Source organism: Drosophila innubila (assembly GCF_004354385.1).
Source record: "Drosophila innubila isolate TH190305 chromosome 2R unlocalized genomic scaffold, UK_Dinn_1.0 1_C_2R, whole genome shotgun sequence".
Taxonomy (NCBI): Eukaryota; Metazoa; Arthropoda; class Insecta; order Diptera; family Drosophilidae; genus Drosophila; species Drosophila innubila.
The window spans coordinates 24,821,192-24,845,813 of NW_022995374.1; the positions used below are offsets into that span (position 1 = coordinate 24,821,192).

Genomic DNA, 24,622 nt, shown 5'->3' on the forward strand with positions numbered 1-24,622 from the left:
TAAGTAATCTGGAATAAATGTAGCAAATCATCGGATTGTGTTTTGTTTTATTAACCTTAAATAATAAATAGAAATTTGTATCTTTGGCATTTTTTATTCAAAATAAATCGATACCGTTATTGTTGCTGATGTTGTTGTGTTTGTTGTTACAAAATACAGTGTATATAATAATGTTTTATGCTTAATGAGCTTTTACAATTTACTCAAAATTAGTAGACATACGTGAACATATGCTATATGCTTAATTTAATAGGCATTACGCCGCATTGCGGTCGCATTTTCTTAACACTTTCTGTATCGTATCTTTTCATTAAGTATAATTTATAATTCAGAGAAAATATTGCTCTAACTTACATAGATTACGGGTCTCGTCCGTATGTATAAAAATCAATGGACATACTCACTACACGGTAAATATGCAGTATTAGTACGAGTAATTCAAATGGGTCATTCTTTTCTTTTTTCAAGGTTTAAGTTTAAGTATATAAATACGTGTATATATTCTAATCATATATAGGGGGCCTTGTAAAATCAATTTAAAACTAAGGGCTACTTTAAGTAATGATTTGATATACTTGAGTGAGAGTGCATGTGTATGTGAGGATATTTGATTGTTTGATTTCTGGATATGATTTTGGTGGTATGGAGGAAGCACTTTGTGGGGCATATTTATTGTGTAGGAATATTTAAATACGTACTATTATTTTGATTTGTTTTTGTTGATAGAACCGTGATAGTATTCACTTTTCACAAATTGGCAGCTGTATTGAGTATAGCGTTACTATTTAAAAAGAAAACAAGGCATTACAAAAAAAAAAACACATTGATCTTTCTGCTTAACAGCTAAATGCAAAACTCAAAACAGAAGCAAAATGCCCCCTGCCCAAAGGAAGTGCTAATAAAAAACTAACAGCATAGCCAATAAATAATATTTGTTGATATGATATAATACTAGACTAACTACTGCATACACTTATAATGCCCAACATCTTCTAGCCCTATCGATTGGCTAGAAAGTGGTACAAATTGAATTTTTGCTTGCGGCAGCGGCCAGTTTAACAATTGATAGTTATGGCAAACGGACGGCGACTGGCCCAATGATTTAAACAATTACAACTTGATTCAGCTCAAGCTGAATGTCATATTAGCTGCTCAAAAAACACAATTTTCATATTAACTTATACTAAGTACAATTTTCACCTTGGCAAAGGGCATTGCAAACAGCGGCTGGCCGCATTTTAACATACATCATTTTAAATGCTACTCTATAAATTGTTGGTTGTGTGGTTTTTCAAGCACTTTAGCTTGCTAAATTGTGAGAGTGTGTGTGTGTGTGTGTAAACATCATATAAGTTAAGTTAAGGTACATACTAGATAAATAATATGCAGCATAGTTTGTTTTTTGTTTAAATGATTAGTTTTAGTTTTTAGCTTAAGTGTTTGCCAAGTCGCATATTGAAATCGTTAATTGATTGTTTTACAGTTGCGTCCATTTAGATAATACCATTTCATAAACATTCATGTTGTGGGCGGGTCTGTCGATTTAAAACTCAATCCAAATTCTAATTCAATCTCGAGTTGATTTCTGTGGGTGCAAAGTTGCAAGATTAAGTTTGAAAAAACTCTTTTTTTTCCTCTTGTTAAATGTTGATTAGTTGAAGTAATGATTATTGTAGTTGTTGCTGCCTGTTATTGTTGCTGTTGCTGTTGTTTTTATTGTTGGTATCGACACATTTATGGCGATACATATGGCGGTGGCTTGCGATAAGACGGCGTGGCAGGTGATTTCCCTCGCACCTCGCGTCCACCCAAGACCACAGCTGGAGGTGGCACATATTCATCCACGTCGTTGTCGCCATTCATGTTGGAAGTGTTGTAGCTGGGCGGCAACAACGGCGGCTTCTCATCCTTTAGTATGACTGGACTCTTGTTTCCAATTTCAGGCTTCTCCTCAAATTCATCTTGGAAGATAACTGGTATGCCCTTGGTGCGGAACGATTTACGCTCCTCCTCATCACCTGCAAGTGGTTAAAGAATTACATTAGCGCTAGACCAGGTGAAAATCAATGGTTTCATGACTTACCCAGCTCCATTTTGCCGCTCTTGTGGCGGCGTCGATGTAAACAGCAGGCTATTATCGAAGCCAACAATATCATGACCACAATAATGACGGCGGGCAGTATAAACGTGGCCAGATAGTTTTCAGAGAAGGTCGGCTTCTGGCTCGGCTCCTTGAGACGTGGCGGCATATTATCATGCTGATTAATGTCGCTGATCTCGGAATCTAAGACGAGAAAACATTGTCATTTTTATAAGGATCAATTTAACATAATACGCGAAACTAAGAAGAGATATTAAAATTCATAACCAAGCAAACCTCAGAATTAATAAGAATTTGTTTTTTTTTTTTTTTGTTTTACACAAATATTTATTTCTGTTAGTTATTTTATCAACAGTAACTAAAACCAATTGACACTAATTAAAAATTTATCCTAACAACTTCTTTAAATAGTTAAGATCAATATACAATTCACCAAATGTTAGCAATAGTTTTAAAAACTATACAACTAAATATTTAATTGGAATTCACGATCTGCTACATTTGTAGTTAATACAAAGACTCTATTAAGTTTTTGATAAAAACAATATACATAACAAACAAAAGGAGATGTGACAGACCCTATAAGATAAATATTTATAGCCATGTCGACATAACAGAGCTTGGTATTTATATCTAAAGCATATATGGGAATTTGCACAGCGGCCAAAACCTACATATTATAAAATTTGTTTCCAGTAACTTGTTTAAACAATTTACACATGGACTTATTAACTATGACGAGAGTAACAACCGCACACTTCAATAAATACAGTTTTTCTAAACTTTTGCAATCTTAAAAATTTACCCATAAAATGGAGAGTGTGTATTATAACGATTATTTGATAAAACCTCTCTTCCGGCATTAAAAAGGAAATGATCAGTTATACGAGTACTTACATTGACATTGCCCTTGGATTGACACCATAAAGTTGGTCAGATTCAGCTCTGGTCCGAGTGCTTTCTTTACGCTGGACCTTGTCGACAGATCCTTGTTGAAATAGACGGACCGCAGGGCGTTCATTGCCTCGTGGGGACAACGATTGTGCATCTTGTAGAGCGACGCATTGTAAAAGGAAACACTTGTGCCATCCACATCGTGAAGCGTCGTGATGGAGCGCATGATGATCTGGTTTGTGTTGGAATCACCATTTAGCTGGGCAATGCGCTCCGCAAACTTACGCTGCATCTCCGCATTGAAGTTGTCGTGGCGAATGGCCAAAAAGGCCTTGAAGAGCAAGGCGTATTCCCTTTTGGGCATTTGGCTGACAACTACAACGAGTGCATCGGTGGCACTGAGACCGCCACTGTCCTCAGCGATCAATAAATACTCTTCGGTGCCAGTGTTGCCGCTCTTGGGAATGCCATAAAATTCTTGATTCTTCGAATCGAACTGCATCCAGTTGCGTGGGCTTATATCTTGGTGGTCCTTAGTCTTTAGCGAGAGCGTCAACTCGTTATCGTTCGGATCGTAAAAGGTATCACTGGGCACCTTGAAGACGAGCAGTTGACCCACAGAGGCATTCACACGATCCACCTGATTTCGAGGCATCGGTGGCAAATTCTTGGCCATTTGAGTTGTTGGCTTTATCTTGGTCAGCTCGGTCTTTTGACAGGCGCCAATCAACTGGCCTGTTATGGACTTGATGCTCAACAGCGGCTGCACCAGATCACTCAAACGCTCAGCATTCAAACGTCGCACCACATCCTTGAGCTCCACCTCAGGACACTCGCTGGTAGGCAGCGTCTCATTGAAGTAGACAAAGGTGGCGCTTTGGGGCTCCTGCAGCGTCTGACGAATCTCGCGTACAACCAACGCCGAGCTACTGCCATCCTCCAGTGTATGAGCGACGGCTCTAATCAATTTAAGCTGCCAGTCAATGTTGTGACCGAGCTTCTCATTGATCCTGACTGCAATGCTGATCTCATGATTTATTGTGCGCACCGCACGATGCTGCTGTACACTAATCTCCACGGTCTCCGTGACGGTGGCATTGCCCGAGTCCGTGGCCGTGAGCCGATATTGCCAACGAGAGACAGCATCATCGAGTGGCCTGAGAAAAAATTTTCATCAGCTAATCTTAAAGATAATTTCAACAAGGGGATCAAACCGTTAGCCGGCATTAATCGAATTTGATTGGTAAACATAGCTTATGCAAAACGCATGATATCTAAGCCGAAAAACCTAAATTTTTAAAACTAAAATAACCGTTTCGGTTCTGGCCACAATTAGCCGTCTGTGTCTGTTTTTTAAACTGTTCCTGCTTATTATTTCAGCTAGAAACCACTTAAAAAAAAGTCAATGGAATGACAATTAATTTTTAGAATTATACAGTAAACTGCAGAATATAATGATCTCATATTTTCTGTGACGGTAGAAAGGTTTCGGATAAACAGTTTAAGCGAGGGAATGTAATAATTTCAAATATTAATTGTCTAAAGTTGTTTTTCGGACAATTTGGACAATTAAACATTAAATTATCTAATTATGTTTATAATTTCTAACGTGAATATTGATCTCAATAAATTAGTCTTCAGCTTTGATATACAAGTTATTCTGGTATGTACTTGTAAGCAGGGAATGATACCTCAGCGTGTACCATAACCGATAAACGAAATTATCATTTTAACATTTAGTACCGGAACTGAATTCGAAAAAATTCTTTTTTAAAAACCGGAAGCTACCGATAGCTACGGTTTTTCAACATTATTTGCTGCTTTTCAAGAATGTGAGCACACTCTATTATTTCTGTAAGAATTATAATGGCTTGAGTTGACCGGCGCAAAAGAACCGATGGAGTACGACGTGTTCTATTTCTGATTGCACTCTGCACTGATTAAAAGCTACTTAACAAAGTATTTAAAAAAAAGATGAACAGAAAGAAGCGCTTTCTAAACTCGTATAACTAATGCTTTCGAAACTAAAATGAAATCTGTAATCGATCATAAGCAAAGCCGATAGTAAAATTCGTTTCCGGTTTGATTCCCAGACTGTGAATAAATATCTTACAGTCCATAGAGTTCTCGTTTGTCTGGATTGAATTGAAGCCAGGATGTGGATTTTAGCTCATGACCATCCTTGTCGGTGATTTCCAGACGTAGATTCGTTTGATCCTCGGCATCAAAGAAGGTTTCCAAGGGCACCATAAAACTAAACGCTTTGCCCGAAGTCACCGCCAGCTTTTGCAGACGCATCTTAATCATGGGCGAGCTGTTCTCCTGTCTCGGCTCCACATAATCCGTTGACACATCCGTTGTGGTGCTACTCAACTCCATCTGCGGTTGCCTGGTCGTAGTCACTGTCACTGTCACTGACGCTGACGTTGTCGTGGTGGGAGTGAGAGTGGGCGTGGCCAGCTGCAAATAGAAGGAATAAGAACAAGCAACATAGTTTGCAATCAATTTAATTAGCTTTTTGAGTTGCTGGGAAAATCCACACACGCACCTCATTGCTGGACAGGATGGGGACGCTGCTGCCATTGCCGGCTGATTCCAGAGCATCCACGCTTTCGCCAGCCTGAGAATTACGGAGAACTCATTAAATGACATATGAACTGGCTAATTGAAGCAGCATCGCGTTTTCATTTAGTTCATTTAGTGTCATGCTTGAATAGTGTACAATATACAGCTAAGAGGCAGGCAGAGATTATAGGGGGTGCCACACAGATACAAAAACAAATACATAGAGAAGTAGATACTTATATGTAAAAGGATAGATATGTATATTCATGCAATACGAGTACAAGTACGAGGACATGCGGGAGAATGCGCTGTTAATCAACGCTGATTGGCATCCCCCTTCAATGCGAGGGAGGATTAAGTGCATTCGCTGTAAACGCTCTTGAAATCCCTTAATTGGCTTAACTAGTTGGCAGCATACAGTACACTTGACTTGGTCTGGGAATAAGGTTTGGTTTCGGAATCGGAATCGGAGTCGGATTCGGATACGGTAACGGTTTATGTGCAGCTTATTAAATTATAGATTTAAATCTACTTATTTTGTATGCATACAAAGTGTTTGCAAAAGTACTTTAGTTCACCTTAGGGCTAATTGAGAGCGTGCTGTGCGAAGAAGCCGTTGTTGACTCAGCCTCGATCTCGCTATCGATCTCGGCAAGCGTTGGACGCAGTGTGGCTGCCATCTCAGATTCAGCCACATCCGTGGGCAGCCAGGTGCTCTGCTCGAGCTCCTTTTCATTTGGCTGCAGTTTACAATTGGACTCATCAATTGTCAGTTAAATAAAATGGGCAAACGGTCATATCAAAGAGGGTAAAATTGAGGTCGGAGTTGGTCAGTAACTTAATGAGATCACAACTAGCTAGCAATAAAAATTAAAAAATGTTTTAAAGGGTAAAGGATTTTCATGGGAGATAATTTGAAAGCATTTGTCGAATAAACTCCAACTAAAATTATTATAAATAACTTTATTAAGATAAGAACAATTAAATAAATTATTTTGGGATAAGAAGACAAAGAGAGAGTATTCTCCTTAATAAATAATTTGTACGAAAGCTTTAATTGAACTACACAGAAAGCTTTTTATAACCTATCAAGAATTCAAGATCCTTAAAAATGGATAAGTTTCTCTATTCAATTCTGACAATTCTTCAATTACAGTAAATGAAATCACAAAAGATTCTTCTAGAAACAATCAGTATGTCTCATATTTATATAGTCTATAGTGCAAAGTATTAGTTCGATGAAGAGAAAAAGAGATTCCAAAGAAATACCCATTAGCCATAACCATTAATTATACAAACTGTACATAATTTTATAAAATAAACTAAACTATAAGTTACTGAATATAAATACAAAACTATGCAAAAGCTTAGGCTAAGTAAGGCCAATCTTATAAATAGTTTTTATAATTTTCTATTTAACTGAATAACAGATTTTATATTCGATCTAAAGGGTGTTTTTTTTTAAAGGTATAAAACTTCGAATTGTTTTAATGTCCATTAATTTGGAAGGATAATTGTATGCCATTAATGTTTAAACATGATTTCCGGCATGTGGCCTCCGCGGCTGCCTGAATATAGCCAAGTCTAGAGGTCCAATTTTCAAGAACTTTTTTGAGCATTTGGGGCCGTATGTCGGTCGTTTGTGGTTTGTTGGCGTAGAAGAGCGAGTTCACTTATCCCCAAAGAAAATAATCCAATGGTGTCAAATCACACGATCTTGGTGGCCAATTGACAGGTCCATTCCGCGAAATTATGCGCTCATCGAATGTTTCCTAAAATAAATCGATTGCACGTCACAATCGATTTTTTGAAGGAAACATTCGACATTTCTAACGACTATATATATCAGTTTTCTATGTTTCTATTTTCTATTTCTATTTTCACTTAAAATAGTTAATTTAACATCTTGTTTGGATATTATTTGAGGTTAGTAAACAACTTTGAGGTTAGGTCCTTTGTCAATGTTGTACAACGGTTAAACAACAATGTTTACAACACAAGCACAAGTACGTATATAGAGTACATATACACACATACATGTTTATACATATGTATGTTTGTTGACTAAATGAGGGGTGAGGTATCTAGAAGGCGGTACAGGACAAGAGATACACAAACACACACTCAGCAAATCACACACACAGATATATATAAAAGACAGACTAAACAACAGTTACAATTGTCGCACAACGGGACACATAAAGAAAATCACACTCGCATACACACGCATACACACACACACACACACACACACACACACTGAGGAACACACACAAAAGCGACATTACCTTTGGCGTTTGTGAATGTGTTGTTGTTGTTGTAGTTGTTGTTTCTGTTGCTGTTGTTGTTGGCATAGTTGCAATTGTTGGTAATGACGCTGACAATGATGATGATGATGTTGTTGTTGTTGCTGATGAGGATGATGATAATGAAGTTGTTGCTGTTGTTTTAAGAGTATTAGCTATAGCATTGTCTATAGCACTTGCTGTGCTTGAGCTGCTCATGGAGCCGTTGGCTGTGGTTGAGGATGAGGATGAGGATGTGGGTGTGATGCTGCTGGGCGGAGTCAGCATTTCGACAGTTTCGATGGTGGATGCAATTGATGTGGATGAGGATGAGATGGACGGGATGAAAGAGGAGGAGGATGACTCAGACGGCTGGGGATGCGGATGGGCTGACGCTGATATGGGTGTGCCTGGTGTAACGGGTGTATTATTATTGTTGTTGCTGTTGCTGTTGTAGTTGCTGTGGTTAGTGGTCGTTTGTGAGGTGCTCGTTGCCGCGTGCTCAGCTACATCAACAGAGGCGGGCGCAGTGTCAACCTGGTTGTTGTTGTTGTTATTGTTATTGTTGTGGGCAGCATCTTGGTCTATGGCAACAGCGTTTACCGTAACCATGGAACTGCTGCTGCTGCCAGGTGATGCTGTTGTGGTTATCTCGAGCTCCAGCTGCTGTTGCTGTTGCTTCTGCTGCTTCTCGACATTTGGCGTTTCCAGCTCATTGTCGAGCACTTTATCGCTGGCCACAATAACGGGCGCAGCGGGCACGCCCAGTTGCTGCAGGTCCACATCCTCGACATCGTCAACATCCTCGTCGACGTTTAGAACGGGCAGCTCCTTGATGTTCTTAGTGTTCTCAATGGTCTTGCTAATAACTGACTCCAACACGGAGACGCTCTTCTCGATTTCCTCATCCAATTTATTCACCGGAGAGGTGGAGGAGGAGGAAGAAGAACTGATTCCCCCAGTTTCCGATTGTTCCGACTGTTTTTTTATTTTTGCATTTGCATTTAAAGTTTGTTGTGTTGTTGTTGTTGTTGTTAGTTTTATGTATTATTTACATTCATTTTGCAAATGGTAGTAACAGTAAGTAGTAGTAAATGAGTACAGCGAGAGAGAGAGAGATTGAGAAAGAGAGAGAATGTAAATGGCAAAAAGAGAAGAAAAGACGAGAACACCATATGATGAATTACATATACACATGTTAAAGAACCGATTCATCAAAGTCTTAACTATACTTGAATATTGTATATAAATATATGGTAGATGTTTGTAAGTACGTTGTGTGGATCGTGTGGATACTGATCTGTGGATTGTATTGCTTGTATTGCGTGTACATTTTGCAGTTATCAACATAGTGCATCAACAAACATAATTATGGATCTTCCGAAAATGATAATGCTGTTTACTTAAATGTAATTTTCTTTCAATTATGTATATAGTATATTATTCACTTCAATTTCATAATACACATATATGTTTTTAGCGTGTTTAACCAACAGATAAAACCTCAGGTAATCGGAAACACCAAAAACAAAATCAGAAAAAACAGCCAAAAAGGGTTTTGAAATAAAACTCACCACGCCATGATGATGACGATGTGCATGTGTTGTTGGTACCTCAGTCACTGCATCACTGTAAGTAAACCAAAATATATAAAATTATAATATTTGGAAATTTTCATTTAAAATATGCTGTCAATCAAATAATTGTGACAAAACAAAAAAAAAAACTAGTCGGAAAGGCAATAGTCGAAATTTCGACCATAGGATACCCGTTACTTATTTCAATATATATAACTCCCCATAACTGCCGATCTACTTGTCCGATCTTGATGCAATTCAGTGGGATAATAGATAATAATATTAGATAACGTTAATTACCACAAAAAAGTTATTATCTTAAAAACGGTGAGTGTGATGGTTTTTTGCAATTTGCGGTAGGGGGTGAAACAAAATTGATCTGCGTGGGGTATACAGAAATCGGTGTGCTAAATTTAGTTGCTCTATCTCTTATAGTCTCTGAGATCCTTTTGTTCATACGTACGGACGGACAGACACACATGGCTATATCGACTCGACTATGCTTTATAGGGCCGGAGATGCCTCCTTCTCCCTGTTACATACATTCCAACAAACACAATATACCCTTTTACTTATTTTTGAAGCAACGGGTATAGTTACATATATTTTATTTTGTAAAAAGAATACACATTCTTGATCTTGCTTCAATTTCTTTAAACTGTTATTCTAGTTACTTAAGGTTCTTGGAACAAGTTAACGAAAGAGAAGTTACTATATTAAAAAATAAAAAAACAACTCTGGATTTTCGGTAACAAAAAACAACTACTTGACCAACTGCGTTTTTAATACATACAGTGCCTGTTCTTCGTCATCTTCTCCATAGTCGTAATCATCTTCCTCCGTTCCGCTTCCTTCGGACTGTCGACGCTTTCTTTGTGATCTACAATGCAAAGAGACAACGTTTATTAATGTACTTGCAATTACATTTGATGGTTCATTCCATTTCATTCACTTGGCATTTACAATCACACATCATATATTTAACTAGACAAAACGAGTATCTTTCACTTGAGGCCTTAAAAAGAACATTTACATCATTACAAATCTAAAAATTACATTAATATCCATCATTATTATTGTTAAATATTTGTTTTTAATAAATGCAAACGAGTGCTGAAAATAATTCAGGTCTAAGAAATTTTAAACTCATTTTATTATTCCAGCAAGAACTTGATGTTAGAATAAATTGAAAACTTCAAAACATAATAATTTAATTAAGTAAATTTAATTCAATTAATATGTGTCAATCAAATATAGATCATTCGTTTAATTTGTCAAATATATAATATTAAAGAAAATGTAAATCATTCGAAATATTCAAAATCGAATGCTTTGCCAGTTCAATTAGACCAAGTACTTTCTACAAATGTAAATAATTTGTTTAATTTGTCAATTAAGAGCTTTCATAATATTCATAATCTAATACTTTCATACTTGGTTCTTTACATAAAACTTTAAATTCATTCAATATCCTTGCAACATTTGAAATATTTAAAACCTAATTCTTCAATACTTGTTATTTGCCAATGCGTCCCAATCAAAACGGTTAATTCATTCAATCCATACGTAATGATTTCACTCGCTACCTTGTCTTCAATTCCTTGCGCCATATAAACCACAATCCAAAGTTTTCCTCTGTTAAAGCGCCAATGGTGCCATCCTTGATTTGATGAGTTATTTGCTTGGCTATTGGTTCCCCCATGCTAAAGTAATTGGGACCACAGCCGATCTGCAAGAGAGAAAGAGAACTGTCAGCGACTAATACATGTATGTGAAGTCGATTAATATAATTACCATAAAACTAGCACGTCCCAAGCGACGATTCAACGCCTCCACATGCTTCTGTCCCTTTCCGCCCTTGCGCATGGCCAGTTTATGCATGCTGGCCAACTCGCGCTTGGACACCGAATCCAGGGAAATGAACTCCTGTAAGAGGCAAGAGATATGTTAAGTGTGAGTAATGGTTATGGAATGAAATATGCAATAAATATGACTTACCCTAGGTATGGCGAAGAACTTGGAGAGCTTGGCCTGAACATGCGTGCGCTTGGCAACGCTGAGATCGCTCCAGTCATGCTTTTTGAGCAGCAGCGAGAGCACGATCTCAGACTGTGTGTGCTGGCAACGCATTAGCTCCGTCACATACGGATCCTGCATATAGGCGGGCGCATCTTTGGGCTCGATGACGGGCACCTACAAAGAAGCCGCAAAATATAAGTTCAAAAGTTTACAATGGCCACACAATCGGATGAAGCATGGGCCAGTTGTCGGCGATTCAAGTGAAATGTGTCAGGCACCATCAATCAAAATTAACAAACAAATGACAGGCGGCTGTTGCTGATGCTTTCGCTGCTGCCGTTGCATGCCACAGTCTCTGCTACTGTTGCAGCTGCAGCTGCAACTACAACTGCAGCTCCCTCTCTCCCCTTCATTCCTTCGTTTCTCTTACCTGAGAGTCATTCACATTGAAATCCCGCTCCGCGTTTGCCGTTAACAGCAAAGCGAGCAATAAAATTGGCAACATGGCGCAACGATTGCACTTTGCTGATAAGCCCATCGACCCCATACCTCTTTAATTTTACACACAATATTATATCTCTATAGACCCTCTCAATAGATAGAATACAATATCAGTTTAAGTTTCGGTTGTGGATTCAGTTTCAGTTTCGTTTTCGGATTCGGTTGGGCTGATATACAATTCCAATTGGGCGGGGTTTTGAGGGGGAATAAAAAGTGAGAGCTCTTTGGACTCGTTTGTGCAGTTGTCGTTGTTGTTATCTTCTTCACTTGTTGTTGTTGTCGGTGTCGTTTACGTCATCTGTAAGAGAAGCAAACGAATTATTTATGAGAATTATGAATACATGTGTCAGTTATATAAGCATAAAGGTCTCGCCTCGTTGATTAAGTACAACTAAAAGTTAATTAAGCACTTAATTATCATTACACTACAGATATATGTTTGTATGTCTGCCTTAAACCCATTTGGGTCAAAGACCCAGCACCCAATACAATTTGTAGCCCATTCACAAAGCGCATAAGTAACTGCTCTACGTATACGTAATTAACATAAGCAACTGTTTTCTTTTTTCTTTTTTTTTTCTTGTTTTTCTCCCAGTTCAAATTAGCGCCTGATCAATGACTCTAATGATCATTGGAGACATAAGTATGGAAAATGGAAAGTTGTGAAATTTATATTTGGACATCTTTAGGTTTAAGTTATAGGAAGATATTAAAATGGATATTGGATATGGATATAGGTAGACAGATACATAAAGTGAATAGAGTTAAAGGATAGAGACATAAAGTCGAGATAGAAATAGCAATATAAGGAAAAGGAACAAATAAATAAAATTAGAGAGATAGATGCAAGACATATATAACGATGATGATAAAACTATATGGAATGAGAAATTGAGATAAAGATAGAAAAAAAGGGAAATCCAGCTAAAACCGTATACCGAGACCTGATAAAGACAGAAATGGTTTTGTTTGACTCATGTGATAGTCTTTTTTAAATCGTGTTTGTGTGTTCAGTAGATTTTTGTGAAAAAAAAAACATTTGTATCAAACGCGTACTCATAGGTTTGAGTATAAGAAATGGCAGCAAAATATTCACGGGCAACAAAACAAAATAGGTTATACGATTGTTACTTGAAAAATTAAAATTAGAACCAAATCTGTATTTGTTTTCCTGTGATTTTTTAATAATACAAAGTAATTGTGTATTATGTTATATTTTCAATAAATTCCTTAACAGTAACTAAAATATCTAATTTAATGCAAAATATTTCTTTTAAGACTAAACGTTGTATAAGCAACAAATGTGGATTTTATTTAAAAAAAAAAGTACATTAGCTTTGTAGTGCAAGGAGGCTAATAGGCTACAACCATTTTGAGTGGCATTTTAATAATGATAATTTTAGATATAACGAAATTATTACCATAAAATAATGGTGAGTCAATTCGAATTAGCAGAGAAAAAAGACTACAAAAAACAAATTATTCATATTATTCATTGGAAAGAGATGCGACTGGAAACAGTTGCATGAAATTAAAAAACCTGCAGAAATTTCCAGTGAACGATTGGTTTGAATTCATAGTTTTATCATTTAAGCATGAATGTTTATTTAATAAATAAACTTTATTATATACTTGATAACATTATTGCCGAACGCCAATTCCATTGATAAATCAACCGCGTAACTTTAACGATGATGATTTGCTTAATCTCTGGAACGACGCCTGCATTCCGTTTAGACTAGTCTTATCAATGACTGTGTTTATTTTTAGAAACGACAAATATCATTCCCAGACTTCTAACTTCGGGAAACAATCAGTCAGCACTCACTCGCTAGTTGTGAGTACGCTATGAATGAGGCCACAAGCTTGCTAACATGTGTCATCCTCCCCATCCTTTCAAATAAACGCGAGTCACCATTTTTGAAATGGGTTCGGTTTGAAAGATGACATAGAATGCGTGGAAAACTAATAAAAAAAAAATTGGAAAACGACTTAATTGAGGCATTAAATATGCCAACATAAAGAGAGGGAGCAGAGATCGAACTTCGATCCGGGGGCCACGCAATTAATGATAAATGCAACATGCAACAAAATGAGAAAAATTAGATGAAATTAAGGCACAGCTGGCAGTCAGAGAAAAACATAAACATAATATGCTTCTGTAATAATAATGTTAGCTTTAAGAAATGTTAAATTCTTTAACATACCCTCTCGCACTTTGCTGCAATTTGTTTATTTTCAAAGTGAGCTACAATATTAATTAAACAGCACTTTCCGCCTGCTGTCTGGCATAGCAAATGAGCAGTGAGAGAAAGAGAAGAAAGAGGAGAAAGGGGCTGTGGTGAAGGTAGATAGAAGGTAAAGACTGGAAGTGGATGAAGAACCGGGAACTGAGAACTGGGCACAGATACAATATGCCACAAATAGATGAACTTAAAATGCAACCAAGCATGCCGGGGCCATCAGTCAAGTTGGCAGCAGTTTTGGCATGAATGAGAATGAGCCACACACACACACACACCCACAGTTGGTGTGGGTGTTGTTGTTGCTGTTGTAGTTGTTTGTGTGTTTATGTAAATGAATTAGCATTGCGCCAAATGCAAAACAGGCAGAGACAAAACACAGACGAAGATACAAACTGAAAACAATACAAAACATACAAACATGAATTTGCTTGAGTATACCAGACTCAAAAATACCCTTTACACAATAATCAATCATAGATAATCAGGTGATAAAATGTAAAATTTATTGAATTAAATTTAGCTATTTATTAAATTTAATAAAAATGCCTAAAAAAATTATTTCTGTATATTCTAAGCAAATTAAGTTAATTTTCTATATAAAAAAATTTTTAAGTTTATAGAGCTACAGGCTTTAATTTTAGTACGAAAAGAAACATAAGTAATGGAACTAAAATAAAGAAGAAAGAATTGTGGCACTTGTTAGTCTATTTAGGAAATGAATTAATTAAGAGAAACAAAATTGTATTTCGTTCAGTTTCAGAAAAGTAAAAGTTTTTCCACTCTAGCTTTAATATACTCACATTTAATGTATACAGGGTATAACGAGCTGAGAACAAGTTTTTCCATTGTATCGTATGTGTATCTGTATGTCTATGGGAGTGTGTGTGGCATGCAACACAAAAATGAAGCTGCATCCAGAGTTCAATGGAGTCGAGAGTTAAGTTTATAAATTGAACAAACAAAAGCAAACTAATAAAGGTACAAGAGTTGTACACACATATACATATATGTATATACGGCCAGAACAAAAGGCGCCAATCCATAAAGCTAATGATGATGATGATAGTAATGATAATTATGACGATGATGATGTCGTTCTTTTTGTTCGTTTTCGCCCACGCTTTATGAAGCCACAGGCGCTATTCAAGTGCCACACAAAGACATATCGCTATCTATAATGTGATTAGCCATGCATTTAGAGTTGAGTGGCACTCGGAGGATGTTGCATGTAGCTTGTTGCTTGCTGCTTTCTGATTGCTGCCTGCTGCGGGCATTTCATTATCTTGCAACCCGCTCCACATGCAACCGACTGGGCCAAAGTGCAGCCAATTAGCGTTACATTTAAAAGAGACGACTCGCAAGTGGGCGGCAAAGGTGATCTCTTTCTATATAAAACTAGAGTTCTACATATGAATATGTATATGTGCATAGCTCTAGTTTTAGTTGCTGCTTCGTGTCACAGAAGTGTTGTTTCTTAAAGGCAACTTTCAACTGCAACGGCAACAAAGAACTTCTTTCTTCAACAATCCAACAAAGTCAGCGCATAAACAAATTTATTTTCATTATGACCGCACACACCCACACACTCATACACAAGACATGTATTCATTAACACACACACTCACACAACACTCTCACATTTCCTTGTCCAAACTGAAACTGCGTCGACTTTTGCCACTGCATTAAAGCTAAGTTTTGGAAGCTCTTGCCACGTCTTATTTTCGTTTTGACTTATGTATATCTTTATACCCTTTAGCTGCGTGGGCACAGGGTGTATGTCACTAGTGGGCAGGAAAAGAAATTTGACTTTATTAGAAATCTGATTAAAGATTTACAGTTTCAAAAGTTAATAAGTTCGGCTACGAACTTTACAATTACAGTAAACATTAGAGAAAAAGCGGTTCTTAATAGACTTAAATGAGAATTTCTTTACAAATAAAACTTCTTAGTTATCTTTATATCGCAAAACGGATTAAATTTAATATTTATACTCCCTTTTACTATATCACTGCGGACGGCAGTTCGCGTTAGTGACGAAAGCAGCACGAATGGTGAGAAAGGCGACTAACAATATATACAGCTAAGTTGGAAAATTGGCTACGACTGTCCGATCAGATCAAGTTATATATTGATCGAAAGGTTTAGTCCTAACTTACAAAATGGCATACTAAAACTTTTTCTAATTCACCTGGGTCATGAGATACGGGGGTGTAAGTGGGAGGGGAAAAATTTGTATGATCGCAGCTTGTGGAGCCGTTGGGGCTTTTTGGTAAAATTATTTATTTTTAAAAAAACGCGTCGATTGATACCTCGATGACCCAAATCCGTTAACTGGTTCAAAAGATAAATAAATTTGAAATTTTTAGTGGACTTCTCAAAATGAAATGAAAAGTTAGTTTCTTGTTTGTCTGTTTGTATCAAAGCGCTAAAAAAGCTAAGATGTAATTATGGGAATTTGTTCCTCTTTGATTATCTAGAAATGTTTGTTCTACGACTTTTTCAATTTCCAGCTAGTTTAGCGGGAAAACGCTAAATCCCGGTAAAATTGAAACCTCAACAGTTTCCAAACCTTAGAAGCTACAGATATGTTCTATATATCATTGGTAAAGGTGTGCTTGAGGGCTTTTAAGCGTACCTTAAAACTTTTTTTCTAAAGTATTCAACTAACATTTTACAAATGATATTATGTTTTCAAGCTTACATTTTGGCAATTTCTGACAAAACGGCTCTAACGATTTCTGTTAAATTTTATTATGTTGTAATAAGTAAAATTTCGCGTTTATTGGTATTTGAAACATAAATTTTGGTTGAGGGGTTTGGAAGATATTACCTGTTAAGTGAATAAATACATTTTTCTATCGGTCGAAAATCATGTTTTAGTACGAAAAACTTTTTGGTTTTATGAGATATCTCAACCAAACTGATACAATATGCATTTAACTTGGTTTTATATATCCTGACCAAAGTTGGTTCAAATCGGACTTCTATATCATATAGCTGTCATAGAACCGATCGGGTCAAAATTAGGTTTTAGTATGAAAAACTTGTTTGTTTAGTAAGATATTTTAACCAAATTGATAGCAGATGCATTTAAGTCAGTTTAAAAAATCCTGACAGAAGTTAGTTCTTATCGGACCACTATATCATATAGCTGTCATAGCACCGATCGGGCGAAATTCAAGTCTTAGTATGAAAAACTTTTTTTTTCTCTCAGTAAGTACGGGGTCTCCGACAGCTCAGCTGTAGCAACGCGAGCAAATCGAGCAGGGGGCGAAGCCCCCTAGTTTTTCTTTATAATTAAAGAACATTTTTTTTTAATGAAATACGTTAAACAACTAAATCTATATATTTTACTATTTGCCTGCATTAATGATAAAGTTACAATGTCAAAAGCAAAAGCAATTGCAAAAATTTCTGATATCCCATGAAAAAACCTCAAAACGAGGTAAAAGTCTAGTGACGAAAGCAATTTCTAGCCCCAAAATTTCTGATATCCAATTTTGTGACGAACAAAATTCAGTTAAATCTAAAAGTTTTAAATAAAAATATAAATTAATAAAAAAAAAAGCGAAAATTGGCATTCGGCACTGCGTAAAAAGTAATTTTTATGTACAAAGAAGCTTACCCTTTTTGCTCACAGTGCACAATGCCAATTTTCGCTTTTTTTTTATTAATTTGCAGAGAAATCAAGAACCTATCTAAAAGTACCACAAGAATCGCAAAGGCCGTGCAACGTTGATAAAGCCTGCGCTGAAAAATTATTATTTTATTGACAAAATTTAATTTTTGTGGTCGAAGTTATCTCATGTTTTTAAGAACTTCATTCTGTTTTTTGTTTTGGGGTGACGCATTAAGCATCTGTGATCCGCCAAATATTATCAGCGTACACCCTTGTCTATACCTATTTCGTTATTTCTATGGTCTTTTCTCTTTCTCAAAATCTCTTTATCTTTATAAATTTCCTTGATCAAAAAGTTCCCGGAATCTGGTCAGGAAATTGAAAATACAAGATTGTACATAAGAATCGATGTTTCCTAGTATGTATCACTCTTTATAAATTGTTCTCTGTCCCTCTCGCATTTAATATTCTTCAATAACTTTATTCTTCTCCTATCCATCTCCTATCTCCTGTCTCTCTGTCTTTCATTTTTTTTCTCTCTTACTCTGTTCTCTCCCTTTAAGAGTTTAGTTAAGCTATATTAGCACAGAGAACTTTTCTCCCCAACTCAGTTACCATTTTTCAGCACTCCGCATTTTTGTTAGCTTCACATGGTACAGGGTATTTTAATGGTCGAATCTGACGTTTAGTTAATTTTGTTTTTTATTTCTTATAAGTATTTCATGTGGTGTTGTTTTCCAAGAAATAATAAAACAATTTCATTCCATCTTGCTGTACAGCTTTCACTCTCTTGCTTAACCAATCCCCCTATTCCTCTGTTCTCTCATTCTTTTCCTATCTCTGTCTGCCACTGCATTCATATCTCTCTCGCTCTTTTGGCTGCTTTAATTAATTCGATGCCCCGCAATGGGCGCGTCTCCAATGAACTTTTAATGGATTGTTTGTTGCTTGCATTTTGTTTACGCAGTTTCCTGATTGAAAAAAATTGTTATAAATTTCTTGATTTTTATGATATACACGTGTATGTGTGTATTCATACTCTCATACTCAACGACATCGTATGTTTTGACCCACAATCTTGTCATCGAAAATAGCCGCTCTCTTTCTTCCTAGTCTCCCTCTCCGTATCTATCTCTCTCTTTCTCTCTTTCTCTGTCTATGCGTAATACATGTATTACATCGTCAATGAACTGGAACCCGTGCACAAATGGAATTGTTGGGGATGCATTAGACTGTCCATAAGTACAGAAACATAATGAAATCAGGCCACAATTACCAAAAATAGCCCCAGTTCACTTGAGTTGAGTTCTGTGTTGAATTTAGCCAAGTTTTTCATAAAGGCGTGTCACATTTTTCGTGTTTTTCCAACCAATTTTTTAATGACATGTAAAAAAGTCAGCGACAACAACAACAATAAAAGCCGCCCAATGTGATTTTTATTTTGGAATTTTTAAGCACAAAAATTTGTTGAAATTTAAGGAGCAGTCGCTAAGCTGACACAATTTGAGACAATTAAGAATAGAGAACTAAACATTAGCTGTGAATTACTCGCTGGACTCGACAATAAATTTCAAAGAGCAACAAAGAAAATGAATATGTACATATGATATATTAGTTCAGCAAGATTCTTATCAAAAGAGGTCACAATGAAAGCTGATCAGTTTAAACATATAATGATTGATCCATTTGACCTGTCCGTAAAATACTGCTACAAAAAAAACCTGTTTTTTTGAGCTTTTTTCTTAGACAATAATATCCTACAATAATGTCTATATAAAGTGAGCAACTGGTTGAGGAACAGTAGTCCACATTTTGTGGGTCAAACGCAGGCGGACACATGTGGCGGGCATAAAAACGTTTTTAAACTATTATCTAGCATTATGATATTCGTATTTATACCTGACCACGTCAGAGAGAGAGAGAGAGAGAGTGAGAGAGAGAGAGAGTGAGAGAGAGAGAGAGAGGGATCCAGATATGATAAGAGTTATAAGATATGCATAAAAGATAAGAACACCACAAGTCCAAAAATGAATACGGTTAGCTGACTGATGATGTGTGTAACCCAATTTCCGGCGATTGCTCAAGAAATGTTGGGCAATGAGCCGGAATGCCGCTGACTGCAACAAACTGCAACAGTTTGCAAGTGAAGTGAACTGGCTGCAACTCAACTGAATGCATACATTTGGCAAGCTCATCAACAACAACAACAGTAATAACATATCAGCATCAGCATTTGCATCTGTGACTCGCTGCTGGCCAGAAAAGGTGTTAACCCGAGATGCAGACAAACGGCACGTAACCAGCTTCGAGTCACGCACCGAGGTCAAATATGGCATGCAACCCAAAAACAAAAAGACCCAACAACAAGAAACCAAACTTGCAACCAGCAGATCGGCAGATGATGCAGCAACAGACCCATATCTGAAAACAATTTTGATAGAGTTTAATTGACAGTAATTGGACTATGACAACGTTGTTACCCTATTTTCCTTTTGATTTTTTTTTTTGCTTCAGCTGCAACAAATGGGACACGCCTACTTTACTTGCAATCCAATTTGATTTTAAATTAAGACAAACAAAAGGCGACGAAAATTGATCAGCAACTACAAAAAACAAAACTAAAATAAATGGAGTTTGATTACTATGCTTCAAGTTGATTAATAATCAAACCTGGCAGCGTGTCGCCAACATCTTTCCACACGTTGTGCAACTGTTGCCACAGGAATCATCGGGGCCAATGCTCCCTACGATAGCTTACGATATACATGCGATACAATACGATACGTTATATTTTTTGCCAAGTCGCCACTAAAATATTTTTTGCGTGGGGCTGCGAGACGCAGCAATAACTTTGTTGTGTGTATGTGTGTGTGTGCTTGGAGTGTGCAGGGTGCAGTTGGCAGTTGGCAGTTGCATATTGCGAGTTGCAACGTTGCAACGTTGACAATCGACAGTCGACAAGCAGATCGCTTGCATGCATAATGTATGACAATTCTTCCTATTAATGCTGTTGTTGTTGTAGCCTTTAAATTTTCATAAAAATTGTATTTATTTTAGCCAAAACAGAAAAAAGCAAAACTAAACAAACAAACTCACAACGCACAGCAAAAACGCAACAACAATAACAATTATTTGGAGGCGTTGATAAAGTCGACAGTCGACATCGTTGGCATTGTTGATGTTGTTGTTGTTGCTGCTGTTGATGTTGTTGTTGTTGTCCGCTCTGTTGCTGACTCGGGCAATGCGTATGCCGGGTCGAACAACAGCTGCGGCCATGATATATGTACGAATGGATTCGTATGTATTTTTGTATTTTTGTACTCCAACAGTCCATGGAAGAAGAAAAGAAGAAAAACAACAACGTAAAAGTGAAGTTAACAAAGGCATAACGAAACTTAAATACCCTTACAGTTAGACAAGGAGAGGTTAGACAATAGAGAGAGAAAAAGAATAAGAGAAACAGAGAAGATTTACGGAAATGTAAACAGAAAGAAAGAGAAAGGATAAGAGAAAATGAAAATAAGAGAAACAATAAGGGTAAAGGGGAGAGATTGAAAGATAGAGATAGAGATAGAGATAGAGATAGAGATAGAGATAGAGATAGAGATAGAGATAGAGATAGAGATAGAGATAGAGATAGAGATAGAGATAGAGATAGAGATAGAGATAGAGATAGAGATAGAGATAGAGATAGAGATAGAGATAGAGATAAAGATGGAGGTATCAACGACAATAGAAAAATGACAGCGCAACAGAAATACGCCCGATACAACTGAGTCCCTTCTCGGCAGCCTCAGCTTTGAACGTGATTCTTAATTCTTAATGCTCGAAAAAGCAGAAAACTTTTCAATCAGCCCCAGTCACTTGCAAGTTTTTATCTTGTTTTTGGTCAAAATGCCAGAGAGGCAGTCAGTTAAGAGGAACGCAGAATTTCAATTTTGGCATTGGTGCAAGTGGCAAGAAGCAGACGAGCAAAAAGAAAGACTTTTAACCAAAAACAGAATTATAATTATAGTTAATTAAAACGCAGCTGGTGATGACTCTGGAAATGGAATTGGATATGGAAATTGAAATGAAAATGGCATGTGCGTGAGACTAAGAGGAATAAGGGAAATCCAAAGAAACCAGGGCAGCCAGTAAACCAGTCAACCAGGCGACCAGCAGCCAAGAAGACAAGTGACGCCCTCGTCATTAGCGTTCGACAAATTGACGCAGTCTGATTAAAAACGCATCAAATTAAATGAAACGATGACTGAAAGAGAGAAAGGGAGAAATGGAGAGCAGGGGAATGCGAATAGGAAAACACAACCTATGCTAAATGGTCGTAAAAGTAATTTTGTTGCCTCACAAACACACACACACACGCTGAGACTGTATAAGGGTGCTTAGCGGAAGGAAGGCAAATAAGGGACACGGCAGACCAGACATTGCGGGAGAGGGAATAGGGTAGAAAGGGAAAGGGACAACACTGCGGATGACAAGGGACATCCCCCATTTTGGGCAGTCAGCAGGCAGCAGCATCCGCTGTCGGTGAGTGCCAAAAAAGAAACAACAACAGCAACAACAACAAGAATGGAATTGCTAATGCTGTTGTGCGTATGTATTGGTGCAAACAAACGCACACACGCACAAGACTTAAATCAGTGCGGGTGCGTTGCTGCCACTGCCGGCGTCGGCATCGGCGTCACCGTGGGCTGAGTGCCGTCATCAAAGCACACATCATAGCAAGACAGACAGACAGAAAAACGGACGGACAGATAAATGAAGAGTAAGTGAGTGAGTAAGTAAAAAAGACGAACGAGGTAAAGGGGAACAAAAAGGGCTGCTCATGTTGTGACAGGCCCCCATCTCCCCTTTCTATCCAGCTACTCGAATGATTGCAAAAATCTGTTAAATGAAAACTGATCGAGTTTTTTTTTTGTTTTTAATTTTGTTTCTTTTTTTTGGCATTAAGTTGCTTTGCTGATGGACGAGAGAACTAACTGAAGCACACACATACATTGAGTCAATCACACACACATGCACATGCTTTGCATCATCAACACCAGCAAGAACAACAACAACAACGAGTCAGCTTGTTGGGGCGTTTTGTTGGAGTCTCATCTCTCTCGTCGCTTCCGTGTTTCGAAATTCAATTTATGTATACTTTATGATGTTGCCCCGCATTCTTCGCTGCGCCTGTCAGACGCGTTCCTCATATGCCGCATATGGACGTCGACAGCGCCGCTGGCGTCGGCATCGGCATCGCCGGCTCCCCATTGCTGCTGCTGCCGCCGTCGCCGCTGGCGTTGGCAATGCCTGGTGCCTGATGCCTGCTAACTGCTCCACGGAGTCAGTGAGGCGTACAAAATTGCAAGTTCAGGAAAATCGATTTTTTTCCTATTTTTGCTATACGAATGATGCGTGTATTGTTGTTTTACTTTTTGGATTTTACTTATTAGGCTAATAAGCGTGCACTGCAGGCACATACATGACTGCACACATAAATATGTACATGTGCAGTGGAAATGTTGGCATAGTTGAAGTTAAAATAAAATGCAAGGCACTCAGACAAACTGAGAAACACACTCACCTCTGACTGTCGCCGCGCTGCTTGGGATTCTATTTAAGTTTGCGTTTTGCGCACAGGCATGTATAAAATGCACTTCAATTTCGCCTTCTGCTGCTGCTCTGGCTGGTATGGATGATGAGGGGGATTTTGCTGCCAAAATTCTGTTTCCAACACCGCGACACACATACACAGAAATTTACTCATACACAGCAGCTGCACTTATGTGCACACACACACACACACACAATTGTATGTATGTAGGTTTTTCACTTGCACCTTTGCACTCCTGCACCTTTATAACTTAATTTGAGTACGCAGTACTTGCATCTGCAGCGCGTAAATTATTTAATTCGCGTTTAAGTCTTTACATGACTTTCCAGTTGGCTTTTCACTTTTTCTAGTATAACAACATACAAAACATACGGCTCCAACGCGATGTTTTATTGTTGGAGCAAACGACGGCACTGCTTGAAATTCCACACTGTGGAAGGTTGCCACCCGGTACAAAGGCTGCCACCCTACAAAATTTTCCATTCTGGCAGCACGTACCATTTTAATCAAATTCCAAAAACAGTTGCAACTAAGAAAATTCAACTAATTTTGAATTTTTTTAATATTGATGATAAAATTTTTAAAATTTTTGCAGAATTTTGTGGACTATTTACTATTTTTTTTAGAACTAAACTTGTAACATCTCCCTTCCCTTGGGGTGACGAACTTCAAACCTTCAGAAAAATGTTTTTCTTAATTTTATCTAATATTGAATTTTAAATATTCATTAAGTTATTATTTTATGAAAAAGTTATTGCATTTTAAAATTTGCACCAACAAAAATGTACATTTATCAGTGTGGCGACCAATAACGGTTTTTAATTGATAATACTGATTCAGTATTTATTAATTTACCTCCTCATTAGCAATTTGCTCCTCACAAACGCGCGCATTTTAAATTGTAGTTAGTTTTAGAGAGGCTGGCGATAAAAAAGTTGGCTAGTATGTTACCTATTTTGCATCGCAATTTTAGCTATTTCTCGGATGCTTTCCTGGCAAAAATCATTTTTTTACTCCACAAAAACAATGAGTGCTGCCAACTTTCTGGCCGGAAAGCATCTTAACTTGATTTTGGGTGCAAGCTATATTCAAATTAACCACATTTTTAGCTAATAGCAATTTTTAAATTTTCCAACAATCCAACTTGAAAAATAGTCAGAGCTCGCTCGCTATAAAATATCTAAGTTGGCAACAGTGTTTTTATAGAATGGCT

At 37.3% G+C, this 24,622-nt stretch overlaps 1 protein-coding gene across 1 annotated transcript; it reads right to left on the reverse strand.

Moving 5' to 3' along the window:
* Positions 1 to 465: 465 nt before the first annotated feature.
* On the reverse strand, positions 466 to 23,852 carry LOC117783136. Its single transcript, XM_034620364.1, has 12 exons — positions 23,380 to 23,852; positions 11,872 to 12,240; positions 11,421 to 11,615; positions 11,217 to 11,348; positions 11,009 to 11,151; positions 10,216 to 10,302; positions 9,420 to 9,474; positions 5,544 to 5,615; positions 5,109 to 5,455; positions 2,999 to 4,152; positions 2,084 to 2,284; positions 466 to 2,018 (listed from the first exon to the last, which is right to left on the reverse strand). The coding sequence occupies exons 2-12, from the start codon at positions 11,986 to 11,988 to the stop codon at positions 1,735 to 1,737; spliced, it is 2,787 nt and encodes a 928-aa protein (XP_034476255.1). The 5' UTR covers positions 11,989 to 12,240; positions 23,380 to 23,852; the 3' UTR covers positions 466 to 1,734.
* Between the last annotated feature and the right edge of the window lie 770 nt (positions 23,853 to 24,622).

Excerpts from the sequence above, each read along its gene's own strand:
- LOC117783136 (XM_034620364.1), bottom strand. The coding sequence starts at position 11,988 with ATGGGGTCGATGGGCTTATCAGCAAAGTGCAATCGTTGCGCCATGTTG. Across the intron at positions 11,616-11,871 it reads TCAATGTGAATGACTCTCAG|GTGCCCGTCATCGAGCCCAA; the intron begins GTAAGAGAAACG and ends GCTTCTTTGTAG. Across the intron at positions 2,285-2,998 it reads AATCCAAGGGCAATGTCAAT|ATTCCGAGATCAGCGACATT; the intron begins GTAAGTACTCGT and ends TTCTCGTCTTAG.